Source organism: Glossina fuscipes, unplaced genomic scaffold (genome assembly GCF_014805625.2).
Source record: "Glossina fuscipes isolate IAEA_lab_2018 unplaced genomic scaffold, Yale_Gfus_2 27, whole genome shotgun sequence".
Lineage (NCBI taxonomy): Eukaryota > Metazoa > Arthropoda > Insecta > Diptera > Glossinidae > Glossina > Glossina fuscipes.
In genome coordinates, this window is record NW_023998422.1 from 6,815,976 (window position 1) to 6,840,616 (window position 24,641).

At 33.4% G+C, this 24,641-nt stretch overlaps 2 protein-coding genes across 2 annotated transcripts; one reads left to right on the forward strand and one right to left on the reverse strand.

Moving 5' to 3' along the window:
* Positions 1-215: 215 nt before the first annotated feature.
* Positions 216-5,285, reverse strand: LOC119635643 (tubulin beta-1 chain). The gene is made up of 2 exons (XM_038030542.1): positions 5,078-5,285; positions 216-1,562 (listed from the first exon to the last, which is right to left on the reverse strand). The coding sequence occupies exons 1-2, from the start codon at positions 5,132-5,134 to the stop codon at positions 276-278; spliced, it is 1,344 nt and encodes a 447-aa protein (XP_037886470.1). The 5' UTR covers positions 5,135-5,285; the 3' UTR covers positions 216-275.
* A 15,106-nt stretch (positions 5,286-20,391) lies between these two features.
* Positions 20,392-23,488, forward strand: LOC119635734 (WD repeat-containing protein 47). The gene is made up of 5 exons (XM_038030725.1): positions 20,392-20,515; positions 20,951-21,111; positions 21,183-21,579; positions 22,823-23,043; positions 23,178-23,488. The coding sequence occupies exons 1-5, from the start codon at positions 20,480-20,482 to the stop codon at positions 23,401-23,403; spliced, it is 1,041 nt and encodes a 346-aa protein (XP_037886653.1). The 5' UTR covers positions 20,392-20,479; the 3' UTR covers positions 23,404-23,488.
* The last annotated feature ends 1,153 nt before the right edge of the window (positions 23,489-24,641 follow it).

Genomic DNA, 24,641 nt, shown 5'->3' on the forward strand with positions numbered 1-24,641 from the left:
TCTTATTCTTAAAGGGTATTCTTACTTTAGCCTTAGGCTTGTACCTTTGCCTTCTTTCGTCAATTTCTTTAAGTAAATTGTGCAAAGTTTACAAAAATTAAACACACATTGCGTATATTATTAGAGAAACAGTATGTTTTATTTTTTGTTAATTTTCAAAACTTTTTTCTTAACATGGGGTTTTGACCAAGGTTTTTTTTTTTTTTTTGTTTTTGTTTTTGTTTTGTTAGCCTTTTTTTTCGTTTTCGATGAAGAAAAAAATTAAGAAAACAAATTTAGTTCTCTTCAACTTCAGCCTCTTGTTCCTCTTCAAATTCGGCATCTTCATCGGCAGTGGCCTCTTGGTATTGTTGATATTCGGAGACCAAATCGTTCATGTTGCTTTCGGCTTCGGTGAATTCCATTTCGTCCATACCCTCACCGGTGTACCAATGCAAGAAAGCTTTTCGGCGGAACATAGCGGTAAATTGCTCAGAGATACGTTTGAACAGTTCTTGAATGGCAGTGGAATTGCCAATAAAGGTGGCTGACATTTTCAAACCTCGTGGTGGAATGTCGCAAACGGCTGTCTTAACATTGTTTGGAATCCATTCGACGAAATATGAACTGTTCTTATTTTGAATATTTAGCATTTGCTCATCAACTTCTTTCATGGACATGCGACCGCGGAAAATCGCAGCGACAGTCAAGTAACGGCCATGACGGGGATCACAGGCAGCCATCATGTTCTTAGCATCGAACATTTGTTGAGTAAGTTCGGGTACTGTCAGGGCGCGATACTGTTGCGAACCTCTTGAAGTTAATGGAGCAAAGCCAGGCATGAAAAAGTGAAGACGTGGGAATGGAACCATATTAACCGCTAATTTACGGAGATCGGCATTCAATTGACCAGGGAAACGCAGGCAGGTTGTAACACCAGACATGGTCAACGATACCAAATGGTTCAAATCACCATAAGTGGGTGTGGTTAGTTTCAAAGTGCGGAAGCAAATATCGTACAGGGCCTCGTTATCAATGCAATAAGTTTCGTCTGTATTCTCAACGAGTTGATGAACAGACAATGTGGCATTATAGGGTTCTACAACTGTGTCCGATACCTTAGGTGATGGTACCACTGAATAGGTATTCATTATTCTGTCGGGATATTCTTCGCGGATTTTCGAAATAAGCAATGTACCCATACCAGAGCCAGTGCCACCGCCAAGTGAATGTGTCAATTGGAAACCTTGCAAACAATCGCAAGATTCAGCCTCTTTCCTCACAACATCCAACACAGAGTCAACCAACTCTGCACCTTCTGTATAATGGCCTTTAGCCCAATTGTTACCGGCACCTGATTGACCGAATACGAAATTATCAGGGCGGAAAATTTGTCCAAATGGTCCTGATCTCACAGAGTCCATGGTACCGGGTTCCAAATCGACTAAAACGGCACGGGGTACATATTTGCCGCCCGAGGCTTCATTGTAATAAACATTAATGCGTTCTAACTGCAAATCGCTGTCGCCATGATAAGCACCAGTGGCATCAATGCCATGTTCATCGGAAATAATTTCCCAAAACTAAAAGAAAAAAAAAAAAGAAAAGGAAAAAGGATAAGAATGAAAATTAAATATAGCCGAAAATTGCATTTCTCTCTCATCTTCCTGAAGTAAAGACTTAATTCCAATGCTATTTTTTTTTTTTTTTTTTACATAAATAAATTCGTTTAAGCAAAGAAGCACACTTTTGCAACCAAGTTTGGAGGTCTCTTCCACGCGGTCATACACGTATACGGTGCTTAGTTTAATTGTTATGAAGGCGGGTGGGTAATGATTTGATTGCTGACATCATCATTTTTTCTTTTTTCTGCTCTTACTGTGTCTGCAAGTTAATCAGTCAGCCAATCAATCAGTCAATAATTATTATAAAGTAACAAATTGAAATGCATTAAAAATGCATGTAGGTGTTTTTGTATTGTGCAACATGAATGAGTGTGTGTGTGTGTGTGTGTGTGTGTGGGGTTGCTTTTTAATACAAATCACAATACAAACAAATTTTTTTTGTAGAAAACGCATAAGACAATCAGGTATTTACAAAAAAGGCAAGAAAAGAGAAAACGAGTTAAGAATTAAAGAAATCTGTTTTAGGTAAACAAAAAGAAGGCATGTGGACTGAAGGAAAAAATTTACTTATATGACCATCTGTTAAGTTAAAGTTGAAAAAAAGTTTTCTACTTAATAAGCTATTGAAAGATATCAAGCGAGGAGAGTAGAGGATTTAGAAAAAAGAAAGCTTTTTATTTTTTTATTTTATTTTTTTTTTTTTTTTGCTGTTTCACTGTACACTTAACACGCAAATTACAAGCATTTTTTACAGTTTGCTAACTCAACTCAAGTATAACAACATCTACAGATGGCGTGGTGCGAATTTTATTTTATAGATCACTTGCATTACTCTACCACCTCACCACATACATATTGGCATCGTTACCACCAACCAACCAACCAATAATAATGGCTTGTCAGAAAGTCGAAGTAAAATCTCTATATATGGTTATAAGCAGAGAAAAAATAAAATAACTGCACATGTGTGGATGATGTCACGAAAATTTATTATTTCAAATTTTAATATAAAAAAAAAAAAAAAAAAAAATCAGCAACAGTAGGTAACTAGATTTATATATATATATATATATACACTTCAATGAATATAAAAATCATGGTGACTTTTTTTTTTAAGCTGACTTACTTACTACCTACATTCATACATAACAAGCGTGCATGTGTACATCTGCATACGTAAATGTGTGTGCGTGTGTGCCTACATAAGTAAGCTCATATTATTATATAGACTTCGGCCGGTAATAGATTTGATTTTATTTTTCTTTTCATCTTTTTTATAAGTGGGTTGTGCATGACAAATAATGTATTTGTGTGGTTAAAACACGTATGTACGTGCATTAATGTGTAGGTTAGCTGGTTACCAATTAGAATTTATAGATAGTAGTTTTAAATACACGGCTTAAGAATGTTTGGGGTTATGTTTCTTTCGTGCAGCTGTTCTTTGATTGCAATCAAAATGTTCGCTTAAGGGAGGATATAAAAGAAAAGGGTGTATTTTAAAATGGTTGTAACTAACACAACAACAACAACAACAACAACAACAAAAAGAAGAAACAAATGCCATAAATAAGCACAAAAATTGGCTACATATTCTAATGGCAAAAAAAAGAAGGAAACTTAGATTAAATCGACCAAGCTCATAACGAATGGGAGCTTATATGTCAAAAAAAAAGTTTTGCAAAATTCTTGAAGGCCAAAAATTTTCCACTTTGCAGGATTCACAGCTCATAAACCATAAGAAAATTAGATTCACCTCTTGATGACTTTTAGACAACCATTAACTCATGTGAATACCTAATTTAGGGATATTGAACTTTCAGCTTTTTAAGCAGATGGCGGACAACATAGTTTAATGACTGCTTTGTCTTATTTTCGCAATCGATCTGTGAATACAATTTGCAGACTTCAGAGTCTCACATTCTACAAACATATGTTTTATACTTTTCCCACGTTTGTTGCTAATTAAGTGAATCTAATCAATAACAAATTTATGATAAACTTTAGAAGATTTTGTAATTTTTCATAACTGCAGAAGTTGCAACAACTTCTGGACGAAAGAGTTGGGACGGCTCGTTATATAATCTCAAACTGATTAAGAATTTATACGCCTTATCGTATTTGTTTTCTATATTCCCTGATATTATATAATGACACATCTAGTACATCTCACAGGGCCTTAAGTAAGGATTATTTATTGAATATTGTCATGGGTTTTTATTGTTACCAATCTACTATACGATCACGAATATATCAAACATGCCCTTCTTACATCAAGTTAAAATTATACCAAGGTTTCAAATGTCTGCAAAAAGGAGATTTAGTATCGTAGAAAACACTCCCTTGTCCTATTTAACATATTCATTAGATTGCCAACGCCTAAGTCTGCAAATACTGTATACATAAAAGAAAAATTCGGAGAACAAGAGAGAATGAACTTTAAAGCTTTTGTAATTTATAGCCTTAACCTTAAAAAGAAGGGAAAAAAAAAAAAAAAAAAAAAAAAAAAAAAAAAATCTGCAAAACTTCAACTCAATGCAAAAAATTGGTGAAATTATAGAGAAAAAATTATGGTCTCTTTGTAGTTTGTCTTTCATATCAATAGTTTACAACTTGTTTAACTTCAATCTTTTAACTCTCATTCGCAATTATTGAATTATGAAGTCATTTATATATTTATATATGAATAATAATGTCGTATATACATATATATACATATATATATATGCAAAAACAAGGCGTTTCATTGCCGCTGTATTTCCCATTAAAACTCTCATCCCCTCTCACGTTTTCCTTTTTGTAAACTAAGAGAATACTTGTTTTTTTTTTTTTCTCTTTATTTGCCAAGGCAACATTCATAACACAACAAAGCTATGCAGCGCAGCGGATTTATCGATTATATAGAAATGCCGGAGTTGAATAAGTACATATATATATAGATAGAGACGAACACATATAAACGCATACACATGTATGCTTATAATAGAAGAAATTTCTTAGTCACAGTTACCGCTGTTAACAAACTATACGCAATCTAACATTATATCGATTATAAGAAAAAAAGAAGTCTTATAATGAGAGGTTTTTGCAGTAGCATCTTCTGCATAGAAAATATAGTCATTATATGCATACATATACATATTTATATATACATGAACAAATTAAAGCAAACTTTGTGCGTTTGTGCTTGTTATAAATTTTCACATGAAAATCAAAAAAGAAAAAAACTTTGTCCAAAAAGAAATACTCATATACACTTCATTTGCCGACTCTGTCTCTAAACTAATTTGATGCTAAAAATGGAAATCACTTAGAAAATGGCGTCTATTCGACGAACACGCACTTTTCTTTTAAAAACTAATAAGAAAAATTATGCAAAAAATTAGTCACTTTCTAATTTATTAAAACACGCTACTAAAACAAAACTCATATTTAATTTTAATATGATGTACTTTTAAAAGAATTTCAAAACTTACCTTAGCTCCAATTTGGTTTCCGCATTGACCGGCTTGAATATGAACGATTTCTCTCATTTTGCGTCTTTTTTTTTATCTTATTTAAAAAATACTTTGTATATATAGATAGCGTATGTACTTAAATTTATAATGTACAGAAGACTTCCGAACTTATTCACTTTATTTTATCGTAACACACAACCTCTTTCAAAAACTTTCAAACACTTTCTGAGCAGAGAGCGCAGAGAGCATAGCATTAAATAGTGACGGAAGCGACCACGCGACGACACGACGACATCAATTAAATCGCAAACGACACAAAGATACTACAAAGATACATGATTACGCCTTAAAACATCTGATTTTAAACATACCTGCCACCTGCCATACCTGCCATATCTACCATATCTATATTTTTTTACTTCAAATTTAATTTTTCATATTATCTCGTTCATTTCATAATTTTAAAATGTTATTGAAATTTTATTTAATATGAAACACATCTACAATGATGACATCTGAAACGCCTGATCCTTAAACATGTGATTAAACAATTAAAATGCTTTGTTTTACTAATTTTCAATAAGCGCATTCAAAGTATTCAAAGCGAAAAATAATTTTTATTATTTCTTTTATAATTCGAAATCTGGGAAGAGGCTAAAAACTAACATTTTTTATTCTTTTCTCTTTCGAAATTTTTATTAAAAAAATATAAGTAAATGAACAAAATTATTAAAATTCTTCCTTACATTTCCTTAGCTTAATTTGTTTTATTCTATTTATTATTATATTATTTTTATCGTTTTTATTCTTATTGTGGCAGAAGTGTGCATAATACAGAACTGCAAATATAATCGAAAAAAAAATCCATTTAAAAAAGATCGATTTTCAAAACTTCTGAGAATAAATTGCAAGATTGGCTAACGTTATTAAATGGTACAAACCATACGAAACATTATTATGTTTGCAATAAATATTTTTTACCAGAATACATAAAATATACATAAACATACAATCAAAACAATAATAAAATGATTTGTAGGTAGAAAAAAATTATAGATATATTCTTCCAAAAGTAGCAATCTGAAAATCTGGTCACCTTAATTCAACTCATTTAGATATAGAAGAAGAGGGAATGACAAGAAACGCCCAAGAAATTCTCAGCGACAAACTTATGACCAGCTTGAAACTATGTGCAAATCATTACGTTGCGTCTGCATAAGCGCTAAAGGCAATGAACTGAATAGTTTGTGTAGGCAAGAAGTTTCAAGTTTATACCTTTTGTATTAATAATTTCTTCTTTAGTAATTTATTAAAGGAGATTGAAAAATTAATCGTTTTATTGTATCATTCTTTATTAGTTCCAATTTCATTAGAATTTTATTATGGACGGATTAGGTTTAGTATCTTATTGTTCAGTTATTTATTTTCAAATTGTGAAATATTTTAACGCCTTCAAGTAATCGAATTTGGAGGCGATGCTTTATTATAAAGAATTGATTGGATAATAAATGATGGAGGATGGGAAAAATGAAATTGTACTTTTTATTTGGATATAATAAAAAATTGCATAACATTAATTGAAAGTTGAGCTATATTACCAGTATTAACTAGCAAAGCTCAAATTCATTTTTCTTGCTGGAGAAGTTTACTTGTTAGTTCGATTTAATATACTTTTATTTTATAGGTGAATAGCTAATTTTTTATTATTCATTTAATGTTTGAGAATGGATGATGTGCGTATCCGAAAGTAAAAAGAAAAGTTAAAGTTAAAAAGTTAAGAGAAAGTTAAAAGAAAAAAAAAAATTATTATGATAAGAAAAAAATTTGTTTGCAAAATTTTCTTTGCAACTGACAAGAAAAAATGGTAATAAGAAATATGTGAAGAGAAAAAATTGCACTCTCAGAAAACTCAGAAACACCTTTCGTAGGAAATTGCAGAAAAGTAAATTTTACTCTCCAAAATTGCAATCTTAATCTTTCTCAAAGAGAAAACCACGACTGAAACTGAGAAGCAACAACAATATTTTTGTTAACGCCGTGCGTGCATTTGTGTGTGTGTGTGTAATGTATATATGTATATATGTATATATATATATATACATGTTTGTACCATTGTGCAAAGCTGAAAAATAAAGTTCTGAAATAAGCTAAAAAGGTTTAATACAAAACATACTATATTAGCTAAAAAACTCTTTCACTTACTCTCTAAAGTAACAAAATTCGCTACATTTTTACAGGTGCCAATTAGAATCATGCCTCTTGATGCTTATAAGATGAATATATTTATATTGATTCTATAAAGCATTGTTTAGTACTTTTTTTACTTCAAATTTATAAGGTGTTAAAATGTTTAGATAGACGACTATTTTTGTTGAGTTTTTTTGTTTGTTTAATATATATAGAAGCTTATATATATTAAGAGTTTTAGTTTAGATCTCATTTTCTCAAGTACTTCCTATCAGATGCGTGACTAAAAAAGATATTATGTCTATTACGTATGTCTATTGCGTATATCGTCGGATCACACATTGTATGTAAACTTGTATTGCGTTGTAATATATTATATATATTTTATTTTATATAGTGATATATATAATGAAGTGGGCAACCCCTAGTGCAATTTGAGTAAACTTATTTTACTCGTCCGTGCCTCTAGCTCTCTAGCTTTAAGAATCTTATAAATCTCGCCACCTTCTTAGGCTCAGAGCGAGGAAATGTTCGCCAAACACCTGGTATCTGATTCTGCAGGTGGCTGGTCAGTCGTATAGGATATGATGGGAGATATCCTATGAATTATGATCCGTGTGGAAGCCGTATGTAAACTTGATATACATCCTTTTGTTTAAAGAAATATAGTAATTCAAAAAAAAACTATAGCGAAATTTTTTTTTTAAATACTTCATATATTATGACATCTTTTTTGTCTGCTATGCATCAATAATCGCAAGAAACCTATAATTCTGTATAAGTTAAGAGAACTAATTTAATACTTTGCCGTGGAATTGTTTTACTATTACAAGCACATTTAAGTATTTAATATACTTTTTTTGGGTAGAGCTAAGACAATTTCCAAGTAAATACTTCAATGGCGCAATGCCAAATATATAACAGTAGAAAAGTTCGGTAAATAAAGTTGTGTTACTTTCAACTCGGCACTGCAGATTCTATATTCTGCAGACAACACCTTAATTATTACTCATCATTATGTACTCTTTAAGTACATCATCAGGATATCCTTAAAAAAATATATCTTACAAGCACAAACTTATATTGATAAACGCATCTGAAAATACGTTATGCTTGCTTGCATGTGGTTATGTATGCATCAATATTAGATAACTGTAATGGAAGGATTTCTGCTTACTTCCTCATATGGGTTATGATATAATAATTGAAATTCAAAATATAAGTGACACAAGCACTTTCTTTGCCTTTGTAAGGCAAAAGAATATGAAAATGAATAAACGTAAAAGAAGACAGTAATGACTATGAAAATGTGTGGAATCGCCTAGAGTGTCACATAATGTACGTATTAGTAAAGTCAGTTGAAGGACTCCTCTTTTCATCTTGAAAAATTGCTGCTAAAGAGTTTAAAGCCCGAACGTCTGCTTCATGAGAAAGTAGTTCATGCTATAGAGTAAGCAGTCTGCAGTGCCTAGTCTTGAAACAAGGATGTCTTAAAGGTTTGGAACAAAACTTATTTTTGAGAATTATTGAAAAATGGCAACACCACAGCCGTTCTGCGCAGATATCTTTAGCTCATGGGCCTCTGCGGCAAGCAGCATCATATTCCTTTCAAGAGACAGTAAAAAATTTGAATGGAAACAAGTAAGAGGCTTATATTTGGCTGGAGCCGAATCTTGTATACCCTCCTTCATTAAGATCTTATTTATTGTCATAAAAAAGTGAATGGATAAAACATATTTTTCCCCCTTTACATCAGTATTATTCAAAAGAATTAATCTTTCACGTCTTGACTTCCACTATCATTAGTTTGGAATCAACACATTTGACTTGTCGTGTTCTACACTACATTTCCTTTTATACGATATCAATATCAATGGAATTGCAAAAAGAAATTTAATCCACTACGCCCTGACGCCCACCGTAATTAATTTAGAATTACTGCATTGACCTCATCGCCTTCTACTGTTGAAGTTCTTTTATTTGATACCCACATCGCTGTGTATTATAAAAAAAGTATTATTATTAATATTATTATTATAAATTTAGCCAGAGAATAAATTCTAAGACTAAAGTCTTAAAGCACTAGCATCTAGGGCTATCGGCTTTTTATTAGAAAACTCTACCGCACTTGAGGTTTGAACCCACGACTATTGAGTTGCTAGTCGAGACTCTTGCCTACTCGGCCACTCAGGCGGATATATATGAAAAAAAAAAAAAGTATTAATTCACCATGTCGCGGTGTCCATCATATTTACTTTAGAATGAACGCATTTTTAGGAAGCAACTGTATCTTCATTTGAGGAACGTACAAAATACAAAACAGTTTCAGTTTAGCTTTTCTGTTTTGTTTATCTTATGATTAATGAGCATAAACCCTTTAAAAAGTGAAAGAAACTTGCAACTTTGCGTGGGCGTTGGCCATTTGTCCCATTTTTTACACGTAAATTGAAGAGTTTTTCCTAAATTACATGTGGAAAATTTCAGCCTTCTATCTGTTGTAGATTGTGAGTAATGAATAAAAATTTTTCTTTAAAAATGCAGAGTTGTGTTCAATTTATGCTCCACTGCGGGTGCCTGGTCTGACCAGTTTGGTCTCTTTTCAGTAACAACCTGTGTGCAAAGGATTCCAATGTTTCTACCAAATTTAAAGTCGATTTGCTCATTTTTGCAACCAGGAGGTCTCGACAACATCCACCATGTAGGCGGACAGATACAGCTTAATCAATTCACAATTTCATAGTAGCGTCTCTGAAGCGTTTCTTTTTGAGCGTTGCAAACACTATGGCAAAATGAATGTACGTCTCATACTTCTTTGATGGGTATCAAAATGAAAATTGTTTGAAATACGTTTCGGGATAAACGTGTTTATGGTTTTGACATGTGTTCCCATTACTCTTTTCTAGTCAGGATCATAAAACTGCTCTGCCAAGTTCATATATTTCTCCCATTTAGTCTTTTTTCGAAGACTTCTTTCATCCAGAAATTGTAAGATCAGGTACCAATATCCATCTCTAAAACTTTAATGATTTTAAGAATACCAGTCATATGGTCATTAATATTAAAATTGCGCACAGCAATGTCAGTCGCTACGTCCAAGACATGCTTTGCTTATGGAAACCCCCCGCTGTCAAGGAAACTTTCTCCAAACATTCTTCAAGAATCAAAGCAAAAAGGAAAAAATAATGGATTATTTAAAAAAATTTGCAGCAGTTCTACCCCCTTAACGAAAGAGAAAAGGCACCAATAGACGATCAAATATAAGGTTATGTCTATGAGATTTGGCAAAAATTTTCGTTTTTATTTTTTTTTTATTAAAAAGTATCAATTTGTGTAATTGCTTTCAATTTGTGCACAATGTATATTTAAAGATTGCTTTTTTTCTTTTTTTGTGTAGGTTTGGTTCATTAATGATGACGTCACATCATATCAATTTGTTTCATTATTTTCATGTTCATATTGCGAAATGAAACCATGTTTCATGGCGGTTTTTCAAGTGTAGGGGTTTAGACGACAACAAAATCATTTATTTGTTTGTTGTTGTGCACTATGTCGCTGCGGATATACAACCAAACATTCGCCTATATAGAATAATAATAATTCGAATATGAACATGAAGTTTTAATAAATTGCTTATAATGAGACATTGATTCTGAATAACTTGTTATTGAGAATAAGATCTACATAGACACACACACACACACATACACACACACACGCATTTTATGATATAATTCTTTTGTTTTTGGTTATCTTATGAATCAGCTGTTGCAACTTTTGAAAACCCAATTTGAATATGGAAACTGCATTCAACAAAGAATGTTCGTGACAAAACTATATTAGGATTTCTGGCTTTATGGCTCTATGCATATACATTGGCATGCCTACTTGTACTTGCTGTTTATATAAAATTAATATGTAACGCTTCCGAAGTAGATCATCGTTTGTGAAAAACCAATATTCAATTTAATCTAAATACATCCAACTCTTTTTTTACGCGGTAGATGCGTTCCTTAGAAAAGCGATATATGCTAAATTTGGATATGTGTTCCGCCATCTTAAAAAGCTCTGAACCAAAGAAAAAGCAATAATAAAATCCATATCACATATTTATAAAATAACATTAAGCGAAATTAGTGATTATAGTCGAGCTAGACCGACTGTTAAATACTCTACATCACTTTGTCTAACACAATTCTTATTTTTGCCATAAAACACAAAAATGATACCCTGTTTTTATATGAACTTACTATTACGGAACTGTATGATAAAAATTAAGGTTTACCTTCTGTAAGAATGATTGTGTCCAAGAGGTTCAAAGATTCTGCTACATATTCAGCATAGTTAATTTTTATATCAAACAACTATTATGGATCAACTTTCATCAAAACATATTAAAATTTGAAGTTTTCTGCCCTAGAAAACAAAAATTTTCATGCAAATCCTTATATAGAATAGGATTCAAAAATAGGCGTGGGTGGCTACAATTTTGTGGAGTTAATTTTTTTACCTCGAAGTACTATTATGATCTGACTGTCAACATGAAGCATAAAAAATTAGACCTTTTTGTCATTTGAACTTTAGTTTTCGTTATATGAAAAGGGGGTTCAAAAATTGCCCCAATCAGTCCAAAATTTTTATAATAATATAGAATGCCGAAATGCTATTACTTAGGCAATTTTGAAAATTGCAATTTTTGATAAAGTGAACCAATCTAAGCCATTTTCAATAGCGTCGGCCCTTGGGTCGAAACACATCAGTGTGCCAAATTCAATCATCAAAGTAGTGCAAAAATTGCTCCATATACAAATTTGAATACAAATTTACGTGGATAGCTATCAGACCGACAGACGGACAAGCAGGCTTAAATCAGTTTAGAAAATAATTCTGTGTGAAAAGTGAGTCCTTCTTAAGCGCTTCCTATTGTCTTAGAAAATTAATATACCCTGTACCCCAAGTGGGCACATTTGAATTTGGAATTAAAAATCAATTTCGCAACTACTCATTGCTATTTGCTAAGAAGCGCGTATGATTATTAGAGACCGGACCAAAAATGCTATCATTAGTAGATATGTCTAGTGTAATAGTGGGGTTTGGTTCAAATGAAGAATCTTGTTCGCCATAGTTGTGGGAGAAAGTCGTGTAAAAAAGTGTGTTTGCTTTTATTGGTGAACCGTGTTATTTCGAAATCGGGTAAAAAAAGTGTTGGGTGTATATACTGCCATGTGGTTTATTTATTGTGACCTGCATTCATTATTTAGACTTTTTGGATAACAATGTCACGCAAGGTATAACCTTCTTTCCTATTTCCTAACTATATTATCCATCGTTTATAACGAAAAGTTTATTTTATTATAAATTATGACAGAAAAAAAATAAATATATAAAAATGCATGTTTATGAATCATATAACTCTTTAAACGATGCTTAACATTCGAATAAATTTTTGTTTTCTTTGTTTTTTTTGTAAACTCACTAAACGCCTCACTATAGGTATGTTAAATTTGTTCTTGTATTTGTGGCACTTGGCATCAGCGAAACCGTAAAGCATTGAGCGCATTTGCAACGGCTGGGCAACTATAGATAGATCATTTTAAAGGAAGACAACACGACTGAATAACGAGCAAATAGTGTTCCTATGTCATACAGTACTCGAAAAAGTTTTCATTTCATTGTCTGCTTGAAAAGAACGAATTTTGCAGCGTTGAGAAAACGATGTGGTACCACCTTGTTCCACATCACTCATCTAATACCAAGAGTAATAATGTAATACGAAATTGAAATAATTTTGTAACAGCATTCAAAGCCTACACAGGATAATTCGGTTACCATGCGATCACTAACTTTGTTAAATGTGTGCAAACTTAAAGCTTATTAAGTTCAAAATCACCCCAATTCCACATCTAACCTGGAGAATATTAATGTGATCACAATGCGGTTTAACACATTTAGACCGTTCATATCTACTAATCGTCGACTGAGAGGTAAAGTAATTTCGCTAATGTCATCCATTTCGCATCTACTGTAACGTTAAGAGTTTTGCCTCGGGCCCAAGCCTTCTTTGATGGCCAATCCTCAAAGTGAAGAATTTCGTCATACTATAGCACTATATAGGTATCAAGACTTAACAATTCCATTTTTAATGGAGCCAAACGTGAAAATGCTAAGGTCGTAGTATTATAAAGGGCAGTAAGCAGCCAACCGCCACGACAAGCCATCTTGTAAGCACTTGGAATGATTGCACCTTTCTAGAGCAATTTTATTTTTGTTGAATAAGAAAATGAATTTGTAATCAGATTAGGGTAAAAATAATAGAGAGAACAAACGAGTTTCCATAGTTTGGCAAAAGATGGCTTCACCAGGAGGATTTGTTGAAATAGTTGGATGTAAAGGTTTCGAGCGAAACGCGTGAAAATTTCGCGCCGAGGAAACATAATTTAGCTTTCCTTCTTAATTTGAAGGACGACGTTGCTAACTCTTTATGAATCATGAATAGTGAATGGGTTACGATATCCAAGAGCCAAATAATCAGGTGACAAAGTAGCAGAAACATTAAAGATGAATTATCTACGGCAGCCTATGGCAGTGAAACGAAACCATCAGTGCAACAATGATTGCTCCAATTACGATAAAAAGTGGGCGTAATAATCCATAAGTTTTAAATATAAGAAAATTTGGCCCTATGGAGCACAACTCGGTTTATGAATTGTTTGCAGTTCTAACCGTTGCAGTTCTACCGCAGAGTATAAGGGCGCCATAAACTTAAGTGATCCGGGTGAGGATGAAGACGAGGCTCGGCTGAGTGACCGTAATAGGCGCCTTCCCGGGTCTTTCTGACCATTTCCTTGGACTCCTTTCACTGGCTCCTGGCACTTGGGCTCCTGCAATAACTGTCACTGTATGGAATTGTTGAAAACATCAATCAAATATGCGACGGAGATGTTTGCTTTCCCTCTTAAACGAAGATGTTTTAACTATGATAAGCAATCACGGCACAATAATTATTATATTAAGCTAAAAATTAACTTATGTTAATTTAACATTTTCTTTGCTTTTCGACTAACACCATATATGGCAGCGTGTTTGTCACATATGTAATGTAATGTGATGTTGCAAGTAAGGAAAGGCTTTCTCTCCCTACGTATCTATCCCTTGCCCAACATAACATTAAAGAGAAATGAACGGATAATATCCAAAAATTTGCGATCCAAAGATGATAGATTTTTGTAGTCAATTTTGATTGGGTTTACTTTCATCTTCACTTAAACTCTTTCAAATAAAACTTTGATTATGAAGACGACTGGAAAGTCGCGTCTACCGATCTAAGCAAACATTAACGTTAGTTTCAATCATCATGACAACGGGATTTAGAAAAGAATCTTGAAAGATTCTATACTGGATTTAATGGCTTATTATGGGTTGCCTCTTATTCATATATACTTGGAAAGTTACGCTAATCGACTAGACGGGATCTGTGTAGAATATAAAAAATTAGAATAGAAATAGAATATGAAAAATTGACTTTAAAATAAGTAAGAAATTATATAGGGACAAGGCCGACTGTTAAACCCCGTACAATTATTTCCATGTTTTGTTAGCAATACACCTATGCCCACATAGGTGATCCAAACTTAGCAACTTTGATTTACTTTCTAAACAATTTAATATTCTTCAGTTTCCGTCACAAAAAAAAAGTAGAAATTAGACTTTCTCTCCACACGAGGGCTGGTATTAGTGTCTAAAAAATAGACCTATGTGATTGAAATTCCCTGCCGTTAATTTGTTTGCTAGCTTGCCACTACGTTTTTTTGAAAGGCTTATTAGAAATCTTACATAGAGTGGGGTTCAAGCGATAGACCCTTTTGGTACAAATTCGGCCCACTTAGTTTTTATGTTACATTACTTTCACAAACAAATTTTCATCATGAACATATAACAATTAGGTCTTCTTGGCATATAAGTATTTACATTTCCCGGGAATCCTTACAGACATTGGCGTCCAAAATATTGAACCGCGTGGACCATATTTAGTAACATTGATTCCTTACTCGATCTACTATTACAAGTCAATTTTCACTATAGAATATTGAAGGCTACACCACTTTACCATATAGAGTTTCGATTCTCGCAGGAACAGTTACATGAGAGCGGGTTCAAAAAATCAACCCAGGCGAACTAAATTTTTCATACCAATTTAGAATGTCGAAATACTATTAATCAGCGAATTTTAGCGAGAAATTTTGAAATTTGCAATTTTTTTCGAAAAAGTGGATCTATCTGAACCATTTTCAAAAGCGTTCGCCCTTGGGCCAAAGCATGTCAGTATATCAAATTTCTTTAAAATATTTGGAAAGTTGCGACGGGTATGCTGAACACAAAAGTACATGGGCGGACAGAAGAACAGACAAGCTTAGATCGTATAGATAATAAAGGAGGCTATGTTAAGCTTATCTGGGTTTTACCTACGTCCACACAAAGCTAATATGCCTAGCACCACAAATGGCGGAACATGTAATGAATGCTTAGGCTAGACTTCCGATTTATAAAAGGGTATAGAACACGATTCACTTTATCAATTATACGCTGTTTATCGTCTTTAACCTTCATCTTGAAATCAAAAGCAAATCCTAAATTTTTGACTTTTCGTTCCCACTGGACAGTATTTTTATTAATTATTATATAGACATGCGAGATATAATCGTCCGTGCGTTTACTGGTAAAGTATATCGCTTTGGGTTCTTTAACAGTTGTGCCTGCCAACGCTGCATTCGCCATAATTTTAGAGCTGCATCCCCGGCAGAAATAGAGAAATTGATGATGATCAGAAATAAAGGGAAAGGTGGGACCACCCAAGGGGATGACCAGTCGTTATAAAGCGACAATCCTAACAGTGTCAACCAATGTAAAAGACCGAGAAGTTATGAAGCCTTTTGTTGCTTCTTCAAGCTCTATAGAGAATCGTTTCAAAGACTAGTCCTCCAGGCAAGACTGCATCAAGGACTGCTTTAGTATTAAATAGCATTACCGCTGTTCATTTTTTTGGTGGGTTTAACAGCAACAAACCGTGCATTTTCCCAATTCTATCTTTAGTCTTTTGCAAATGTATCCAACACATATGACATTTCACACATTAAATTCGTACGATGACACACAGATGTAGCCACAATTGGCAAATCCATATCTTAGCGTTGTTTTAGTCATCTTGGCTTCATTTTACTAAAACAATGGAAAAATTCTGACCTTTGTGTATATAGTCACTCAACAACTGTAGTTTGCGGAATCCCATGGAACTATGACACGTTCCATTTGAAGATGGACACCAACTAAACATCATATGCACTTGTTAGTGTCATTCTACATCTTTACGTCATCTTACGAACTTAATAAATTATATGCTAACTAAATTCGCTATATATATGTCTAGATCCTAAGATTTCCTATACCTTTTAGCTGGCGTATAGTACACGTAGTTCAACCCCGGCATAAAACGACACCTGTTTCGATTTTTGAAAAGAAACACTTGTGTCGATATTTGAAAAAGTTTTTTTCTAATCACATCTTCTTTGAATTTTGTTTTTTCAGGTTTTTAGATTTTTCAAATTTTTATTCATTTGTCGCACACTCGGAAAGGTAAGTGAAAGAACAAAGTTTAGTATTGTTTCAAGAATTAAAATAAAAAAAGATTTAAATTTCCAGAAACACCGGTTGAAGACATTTATAAAGCTGTGAGAAGTCTGTGCGAAACCGGCAAGCCGAGGGAGGAGTTCAACAGGATCGTGGGGGAGGTGTTCACAGCTGACCTCCGGAATACTTTGAAATGTAAGCGCGCCATAGACTTATGAAGTGATCCTTATGACGAAGAAGAGGATAGGACTGGGCCGAGCGCCTACTATGGCCGTAATGCGCGTGGCCGCCGTCGTAATGCCCGCAAGCACGCAATCGCTCATTCTCCCGCTCGCAAAGCCGAAAGGGAAGCAGCTGAAGCGGAGGGTAAGGAAGCCCCAAAAAGACGACATAACTACCCTCCCGCCGGGATTTGCGCTCGCCACTTTTAGTAATAAACGCACCCACATATATATCTTCAAAAAATTATACAAATAAAACAAAAATACCGCACAGCAATTTGCTTTGAAAATGAATTGTTAAATGAATAAAAATTTGAAACATTAATTCAGTATTCATTTTATATTATAAACAAGTTGACCTTAGTTTTTGATCGCCAGTAGGATGTTGGACAAATGCGAAGAAAACTTCATTACTTAGAATGTCCTTACATATGATAAGTTACTAGTTATGTATGGAAATTATATCTGCATGATCGCATACACTTTCTTTCATCTATCTACTAGAAACCAACTTCCCATTCGCAGGTCAGTTAATTAATTACATGAATCATTCAGTGGATTTGAAACGAAATCAAATTAATTTTTATTCGACATGCCTTTAATGTTAACATTAACCTTATGTGTTGTGGCAAATTAAAACAAAGCCAAACACAAAATTTACACAAAAGCCCACAGATCTAGTTTAGTGTAGTGACGACCGTACGGTCACCGTTATTCGTTACATTTTTAATTGAATTTGCTTTTCCTTTCCGTGGCGAACGAACGGGACAAAACATCAGACACAGTTACATAATTAGAAATATGGTTGCAATAATGCTTGCTGTTGCCGGGATTCTGTGATCCACAATCGGCTTTAGCCGATGTTTTTTCATTCATTCGGAAAATCTAGTTGATATCAATTCGAAGATAACACGGGCCTATGAAAGCCATGACAAAAGAAAAATCTCAACGTTTACTTAAGTAAAGCAACAAAGATTTAAGTATACCGTCGACGATTTAATTTACCCGTTTCGTCTAACTGATCCCTATGAGTCCTTGGCCCGCCATACCAGATGCTTGCAGCTCATAAGACTCGGAGCACAGACATATCGTTTTAATCTAACCTCTAGAGTAACTCATACTGTTGGTAGTCTAAGATTTATTGGGGACGCTTTAATCTACCTCGAGTCCTTTGTCACTTGTGCGATGTTATCAGTTGGGACTTGTTGAAATCAATTGCTAATCACAATCAATCGCCAAATTTTCCACAATCAGAGAGGTGTCGAATTGATCGCAGAGATGGCCAGTTCTGGAAATGGCGTAAAATCGATAGCTTGTAAATTTGGATGCAGTTTTAAGCCACTAATATTACTGGGAAATTGGGTTTTTCTCAGATATTTGCAAAGACCGTAAATTTCCGCATTCGGTTAAAGATAGATTTTCCCAGTTTGGGAGCCAAATATTGACCACATACCACATGTATAAATTCACGATCTTAAGATTTCGAAAGAGGGCTAGAGGGCGGGATAAAACTGTTTCGATAGCACAGGATAGGAAGACTAGAAGGTGTGAGGAGGATGAAGGACAATAAAATAAAGCAATTGAGAGAGCGGTGTCTTTCTCTTTCGCCTTCCAAGCACTCTTACTTATATTGTTTGACATTTAAGAGACCGTTCGCCACATCTTCGGTCTTGAAAGCATAAGTGCATTGCATACGAATCCAGCCTTTAGTAGACTCTTTTAAATCACTTTCGGCAACCTTTACTTCGTGAAATATTTTTAATATCTTCAAATAATGTAAAGAATATTTTATCGAAGCATTTAATGACAATATTAATGAAGAATTTACTAAGACTGTCTTGTTTTTGTGTTCTATCTATAGGCATCAATTTTTCAAACATTTAGATTCAAGAACAACCGCTATTGAATGTGTTTCGGATCGATCCGCTTTTTCGGCCAATTCCCATATAACGCGCTATCCTGAAAAGTTCTTATATGCGGAAAAATTACAATTTTCAAAATTTCTCGGCAAAAGTTGCTTAATAGTAGTTTTTTGGCATTCCAAATTGGTGTGAAAGCTTTGGACCGGCAGGGGCAATTTTTTGAATCCCTTCTCATCTAGTGAAAACTGGACGTCCTATGAGAAAAAAAGGGTTTGATTTTCAAAGCTTCATGATGAAAATCATATCTTAATAATAATTTAAAAACAAAAAATGGGGTCTACCAAATTTGGACCCCGTAGGCCTGCCTTTTGGACCCTGCTCTACCACATATAGATTTTCACGAAAATTGATCGTTTATAGGGCAAAAAAGTCAAAATTTAATACTTGTTGTGCAAAATTGATTCATAATAATAATTTGTTGTAAATGGTAACTCTACCAAATATGGATCAACTAGGCCGATTTTTTCCATCCTACCATATGTTATAGAGCAGAAAGAGCGAAACTTTAATATATTGTGATGAATATTGATTCATAATAGTAATTTGATATAAATGTTAACTCTACTAAATTTGGATTAAGTAGGCCTATTTTTTGAATCCTACCCTAAATAAAGATTTTCACAAAATTTGAAACATTATAGGACAGACAAATGAAAGTTTTTATATTTTGTGATTAAAATTGCATTAAATCACTTTGATATATTTGGACCAGCTAGCCCAACTTTTCGAATCCTACTCTACATAAGTATATTTAGGAAAATTGAGACGTTATAGGGCAGAAAAGTCGGGGTTTTAATATCTTTACGCAATATTGCAAAAATAAGAATTCTATTAGACAAAGTGGGGCATAAGCCCGATTATAACGTTTTTACATGGTTACCTTTAGTCTAAGATTTATTTCATTAGTTTAAAAAAATTATGATGATATTAATATCAATAATAATAAAAATCTAAAAATTTTTAAATGACTTTTTATTATTTTTTTTTTTTTCTTTCTGCAAATCAGGGCTGCCCGAGAGAAATTGCCCGAATGAGAAGTTCGCAATATTAACTCTTGACTCGAGTAACAAAATAAAATGAACTAATTGTCTACGTGAAGCTAACATTTTTCATAAAGTGCATTACAAAAGTTTTTCATGTTTACATTGTGGACGGAATATGTTTTAAGTCAGAACCCGTTTTCAGCTCTTGTGGTTTTCACGCTACTTGCTTTCGGAGAAACACTTGTTTCTTTAAATAAAAAAAGAAAAAAAAAAAAAAAGGAAGAAACCAAACATGTTACCATATTTCGGTGGATTAAAAAAAAAAAAAAAAAAAAATTTTTTTAAAAAAAAAAAAAAAATAAATAAAAAAAAAAAAAAAAAGAAGAAAGAAAAGCTTCTCATAGCCAAAAAGGAGAAACCATATTGCAAAATAGAAGAAAATTTATTTATTAAAATAAAGTGAAGTAATGTCACATAGCTGTCGCAATGTTGGCTGAGAAAGGTTCTTATCAAAATATGAAGGTAACAAAATTAAAGGTTTTGCTTTAAGCAGCAAAACCAAAGAAAAAAAAAAGAAAATTCTTAACGATCGTGGTCGGTGTAAAAAGAGTGCAATAGTTAAACATGTGTTTGTGTGCGCATGAGCATTCTATATTCTAATAAAGACGCTTGTGTACCTAATTAGAAATTTTACAGTTTTTTTTTTTCATCTGTTTAAGATTTCTCTGATGCAATTCGCGGATTCATGTAAAGACATATATACTACTACTCTAGCAAGAGAAGAGTAATAGAAACAAATAACCGTTAGTTCACAGTAAAAAAAAAAAAGAAAAAAAGAAAAAAACAATGAAACGCATTTTTCACTTGAAAACAAAAAAAAAAAAAAAAACAAAAAAAATGGAAAAACCAAATAAAAGATTCAATGACAAGACTTTCTTATCATTATTTTATTTACAGTCAAGCAAAACTCCTTTGTGTTTTATCGCTATTAATACGCTGAGCGATGTCCAGGCGATACGTTGCGCTGAATTTCATCCCGATGGTAAGATCTATGCGGTCGGTTCTAATTCGAAAACTTTAAGAATCTGCTTGTATCCGCCACCATGTGAAATTACCAGGTCAGCTACTTAATTATTATAATTATAATTATACTTTAAATTAAATTGGAATTTTTTTTTTTGAATTTCAGTAAAAATCATACATCACATCAGCCAACGGTGATATTTAAACGTACCAAACATCATAAAGGTTCGATATATTGTACAGCTTGGTCGAAAGATGGCAAATATATTGCCACCGGCTCGAATGATAAAACGATTAAAATAATGCAATACAGTACTGAAAATAGACAATTGGAGGGACGGGAAATTGAATTGACTATGCACGACGGCACTGTGAGAGATCTCTGTTTCGTAGAAGATAATTGCAATGAAAAACGTTTATTGATAAGCGGAGGTGCTGGCAGTTGCAAAATATTTATAACAGATTGTGCCGCTTTAACTCCCTTTCAAAATTTTGCCGGACATAGCGGACATATATATTCCATATATAGCTGGGAAAATAACTCGTTCGTTTCAGGCTCTCAGGTAAAATATACCATTAGTATATCTCTTATAATAAAAGTCTACGTCTTTGATGAGATGTAGTCGGGGGCGTGGTTTATAGTATCGTAGTAAATAACGAGAAATTGGCACAAGACGCGACGTGACCTCTTCTTGAAAAGTGAACTTAAAATGTGTTTCGCACTCGTCATAATACGAAATATTTCCATTACGAATATACTCGTCAATAAGAGCTAATTTGTTCAAGTCAGGTTTTAAAATCGTGGTGATGGTAAACATGTAAAGGACTTCTAATGCGGTTTCGAAACAACTTTTAAAAAAATCTGTTAGGAAGATTATAAGCGGCTACGGTTGAATCTCTTATATCGATCACTTTTATTTAAAAAAAACAAAAAATTGAAATTTTCATATCCTACAATATCGGACGAGAATGGCTGATTTAAGGCTACCCATAAAGTATGCAAGAAAACTTTATCGCTGTGTCCGCGGGATCTCTTGTGTAGTGTCGTAGTAGGGAACAAAAACCGTGAAGGTACCTATTAAGCTATTTAGACCATTTCCAGCACCAGCCTATCTGCAAGAACTTCCAATGTTTTCGGCAAATTTCATTCATATATTAATTTTTGTGTCTGGCTGAATATTTGATACACGCATGTATATGGCAAGCGGATCGTCAAATATGCTTAAATCGAGTCGGAATTTGATAATGATCCAGAGTCTCTAGTGATCTCTACTATTATTTCTTGGCGCCGTTCCTTCTACTTTACATTCCCTGCACATTGCTACTTACTCTTTTTGCGTTGAGAAAAGGCTTAAAAAACAAGAAGACAAATCGGTCGTTTCATCCCTTTACTCGTTTTAAAGAAAAATACAGTAACTTTTCGTTATCTGCTCCTTTTGTCTTGGCTTTGTATTCACTCTAAAGGCACTTTTCTTCTGCGACGTAGGGACATTCTTTCTGCATAGAAAGTACAGGACGAAAAGAAGTATAATTTAAAAAAGGCAGGAGTACGCTTTACGTTATAATTAGAGGCATGGCTCTCTATGCGCACGTCTTGTTAACTTCTAATGAACACTCTTTAATTCTTGCTCCGCTAGTCGTAGAGTCGTAGGTATCACGAAGAGGAAGAGGCAAATCCTTGCTTATGATTTTATCTTGAAAACTTTTACGTCTTCCTCTACATACATAATATATCGTGTATGAATCAATGAGACCCGCCCCTCTTTATACCAATCAATCAATTTATCAATTTCTTATTTATTGCAGGATAAGACGGTACGTTTTTGGGATATACGTATTAATGAATCAACAAATACGGTTTTACCCGTAACATATTACGATTCGATGGGCTCGCCGGTCACTTCGGTATGCGTGGATCCAACTGGCCGACTATTGGTAACAGGACATGAAGACAGTTCATGCGTATTATATGATATACGCAAGAATCGGCAAATTCAATGCTTTCAGCCTCATACAGCCGACATAAGGTTAGTTCAATTAGTTTAACCTAAATCCATTCTAAAAAGCAAAATTAGTTAGGATACTATGTTTGCTGCTTGGGTTATTTGAATCCATATGTAAAAATTTTGTTGTTTTTTTGGTTTTGTTTTCTTTCTTACAGATCTATACGTTTCTCACCATCGGCTTATTATCTGCTGACATGCGGCTATGATAATAAAATCGTTTTAACCGATCTTCAAGGTAATCTAACATTATCGTTGCCTTCTGTGGTAGCGGGAGAACATAGCGATAAAGTGATCTCGGCCCGATGGCATCCCAATGATTTTTCTATACTTTCAACATCAGCCGATAAGACTGCCAAATTATGGGCAATACCAAATATTTGAATATCCTAAGCCAAACAAAATGAAAAATAATCATCAAAACCTTTTCAAATCTATTTAGAAGAGATAGGAGAAAACAAAAAAAAAAGAAAAGAAGATAGGAAAGATATAACAACTACTAGAGAGAAGCCTTGCCACAACATTGTAGGAGATTTGATAATTAAATCTTACAGAATGTGATGACAATAGTGTGTTGTTTTAGATAAAATGTTTTTTTTTTTTTTTTTTTAACAGGATAAGGCAATTCGAAGAGTGTATCATTGTTCATTAAAGTCTATATTTTCTTCAGCTAGGGATAACAAACATTTACCAAGCTTATCAAGAAGCGTCCTTGAAAAAGTAGAATATTTTTTTTTTTTTTTACTGGCATTGCAATGTTGCAATGATGGAGACTTGATTTAAAAATAAGACCTTTTGCGAATTTTAGGATTTTTAATTTTTATCACTTCCTTGCTTTTAATTCAAAATCTATTTTTTTAATAAAAAAAAAAAAAAGAAAAAAAAGTGAACCGTTTCCTATACAATCCTCCACGTTTTATAGGTTAAGGATTGTTCGACTTGATTGATTTCAATTCAAAAAGGCCCCTGCCTCTTCCTTAAGCAATAGATACCCATACCCGTTTCATATACGCAATATTATAAATTGGCCTCATGCAGTAGTAGGTGGATAACCCTTTTCCTTAAAGCAGTTTCACCCCCTTTACTTCGTTTTTGCATAAACAAGTAAGTGTTGGAGGTAAACTTTTATTTAAAAAGATTTCTTTAAAAATAAAAATTTAATTATCATCGATCGACATGAGAAACAAGAAAGAGAATTTCAGACATATTTCAAAAGGGAAAGACAAATACAAACTACTTTGGCATATAAGAAATTATGATCGACAATAATTCATCTTTGTCATCGACGGCATGAGATATTTGCTCACTATGTTTAAATGATAAGAAATCGGTTTCAAGTTTCAATTATTCCAAAGATGCTTGAAGAACAACGCACAGGTTTTCCTAATATCTGAGAACGGCTTCCGTTAATTTAAATCTTTACAAAAACTCTCCTCCGTCTGCCCTTCAGCTAAAGGAGGTTTATTGAAGGCGTTCCCGATTCTATGCGGGAGTAAGAAGTATTTGATCAAAGGCTCCAATTAATCCTCTCTTCCATAATAAGATATCAAATAATGAAAATTAAAAAAAAGATCAAGTAAGCGAACAAAAGTAAAGCGTCCTAATGATAATGTTCTATAAAT

Excerpts from the sequence above, each read along its gene's own strand:
- LOC119635643 (XM_038030542.1), bottom strand. The coding sequence starts at position 5,134 with ATGAGAGAAATCGTTCATATTCAAGCCGGTCAATGCGGAAACCAAATT. Across the intron at positions 1,563-5,077 it reads GAAACCAAATTGGAGCTAAG|TTTTGGGAAATTATTTCCGA; the intron begins GTAAGTTTTGAA and ends TTTTTCTTTTAG.
- LOC119635734 (XM_038030725.1), top strand. The coding sequence starts at position 20,480 with ATGTTGGCTGAGAAAGGTTCTTATCAAAATATGAAG. Across the intron at positions 21,112-21,182 it reads CCACCATGTGAAATTACCAG|TAAAAATCATACATCACATC; the intron begins GTCAGCTACTTA and ends TTTGAATTTCAG. Across the intron at positions 23,044-23,177 it reads CCTCATACAGCCGACATAAG|ATCTATACGTTTCTCACCAT; the intron begins GTTAGTTCAATT and ends TCTTTCTTACAG.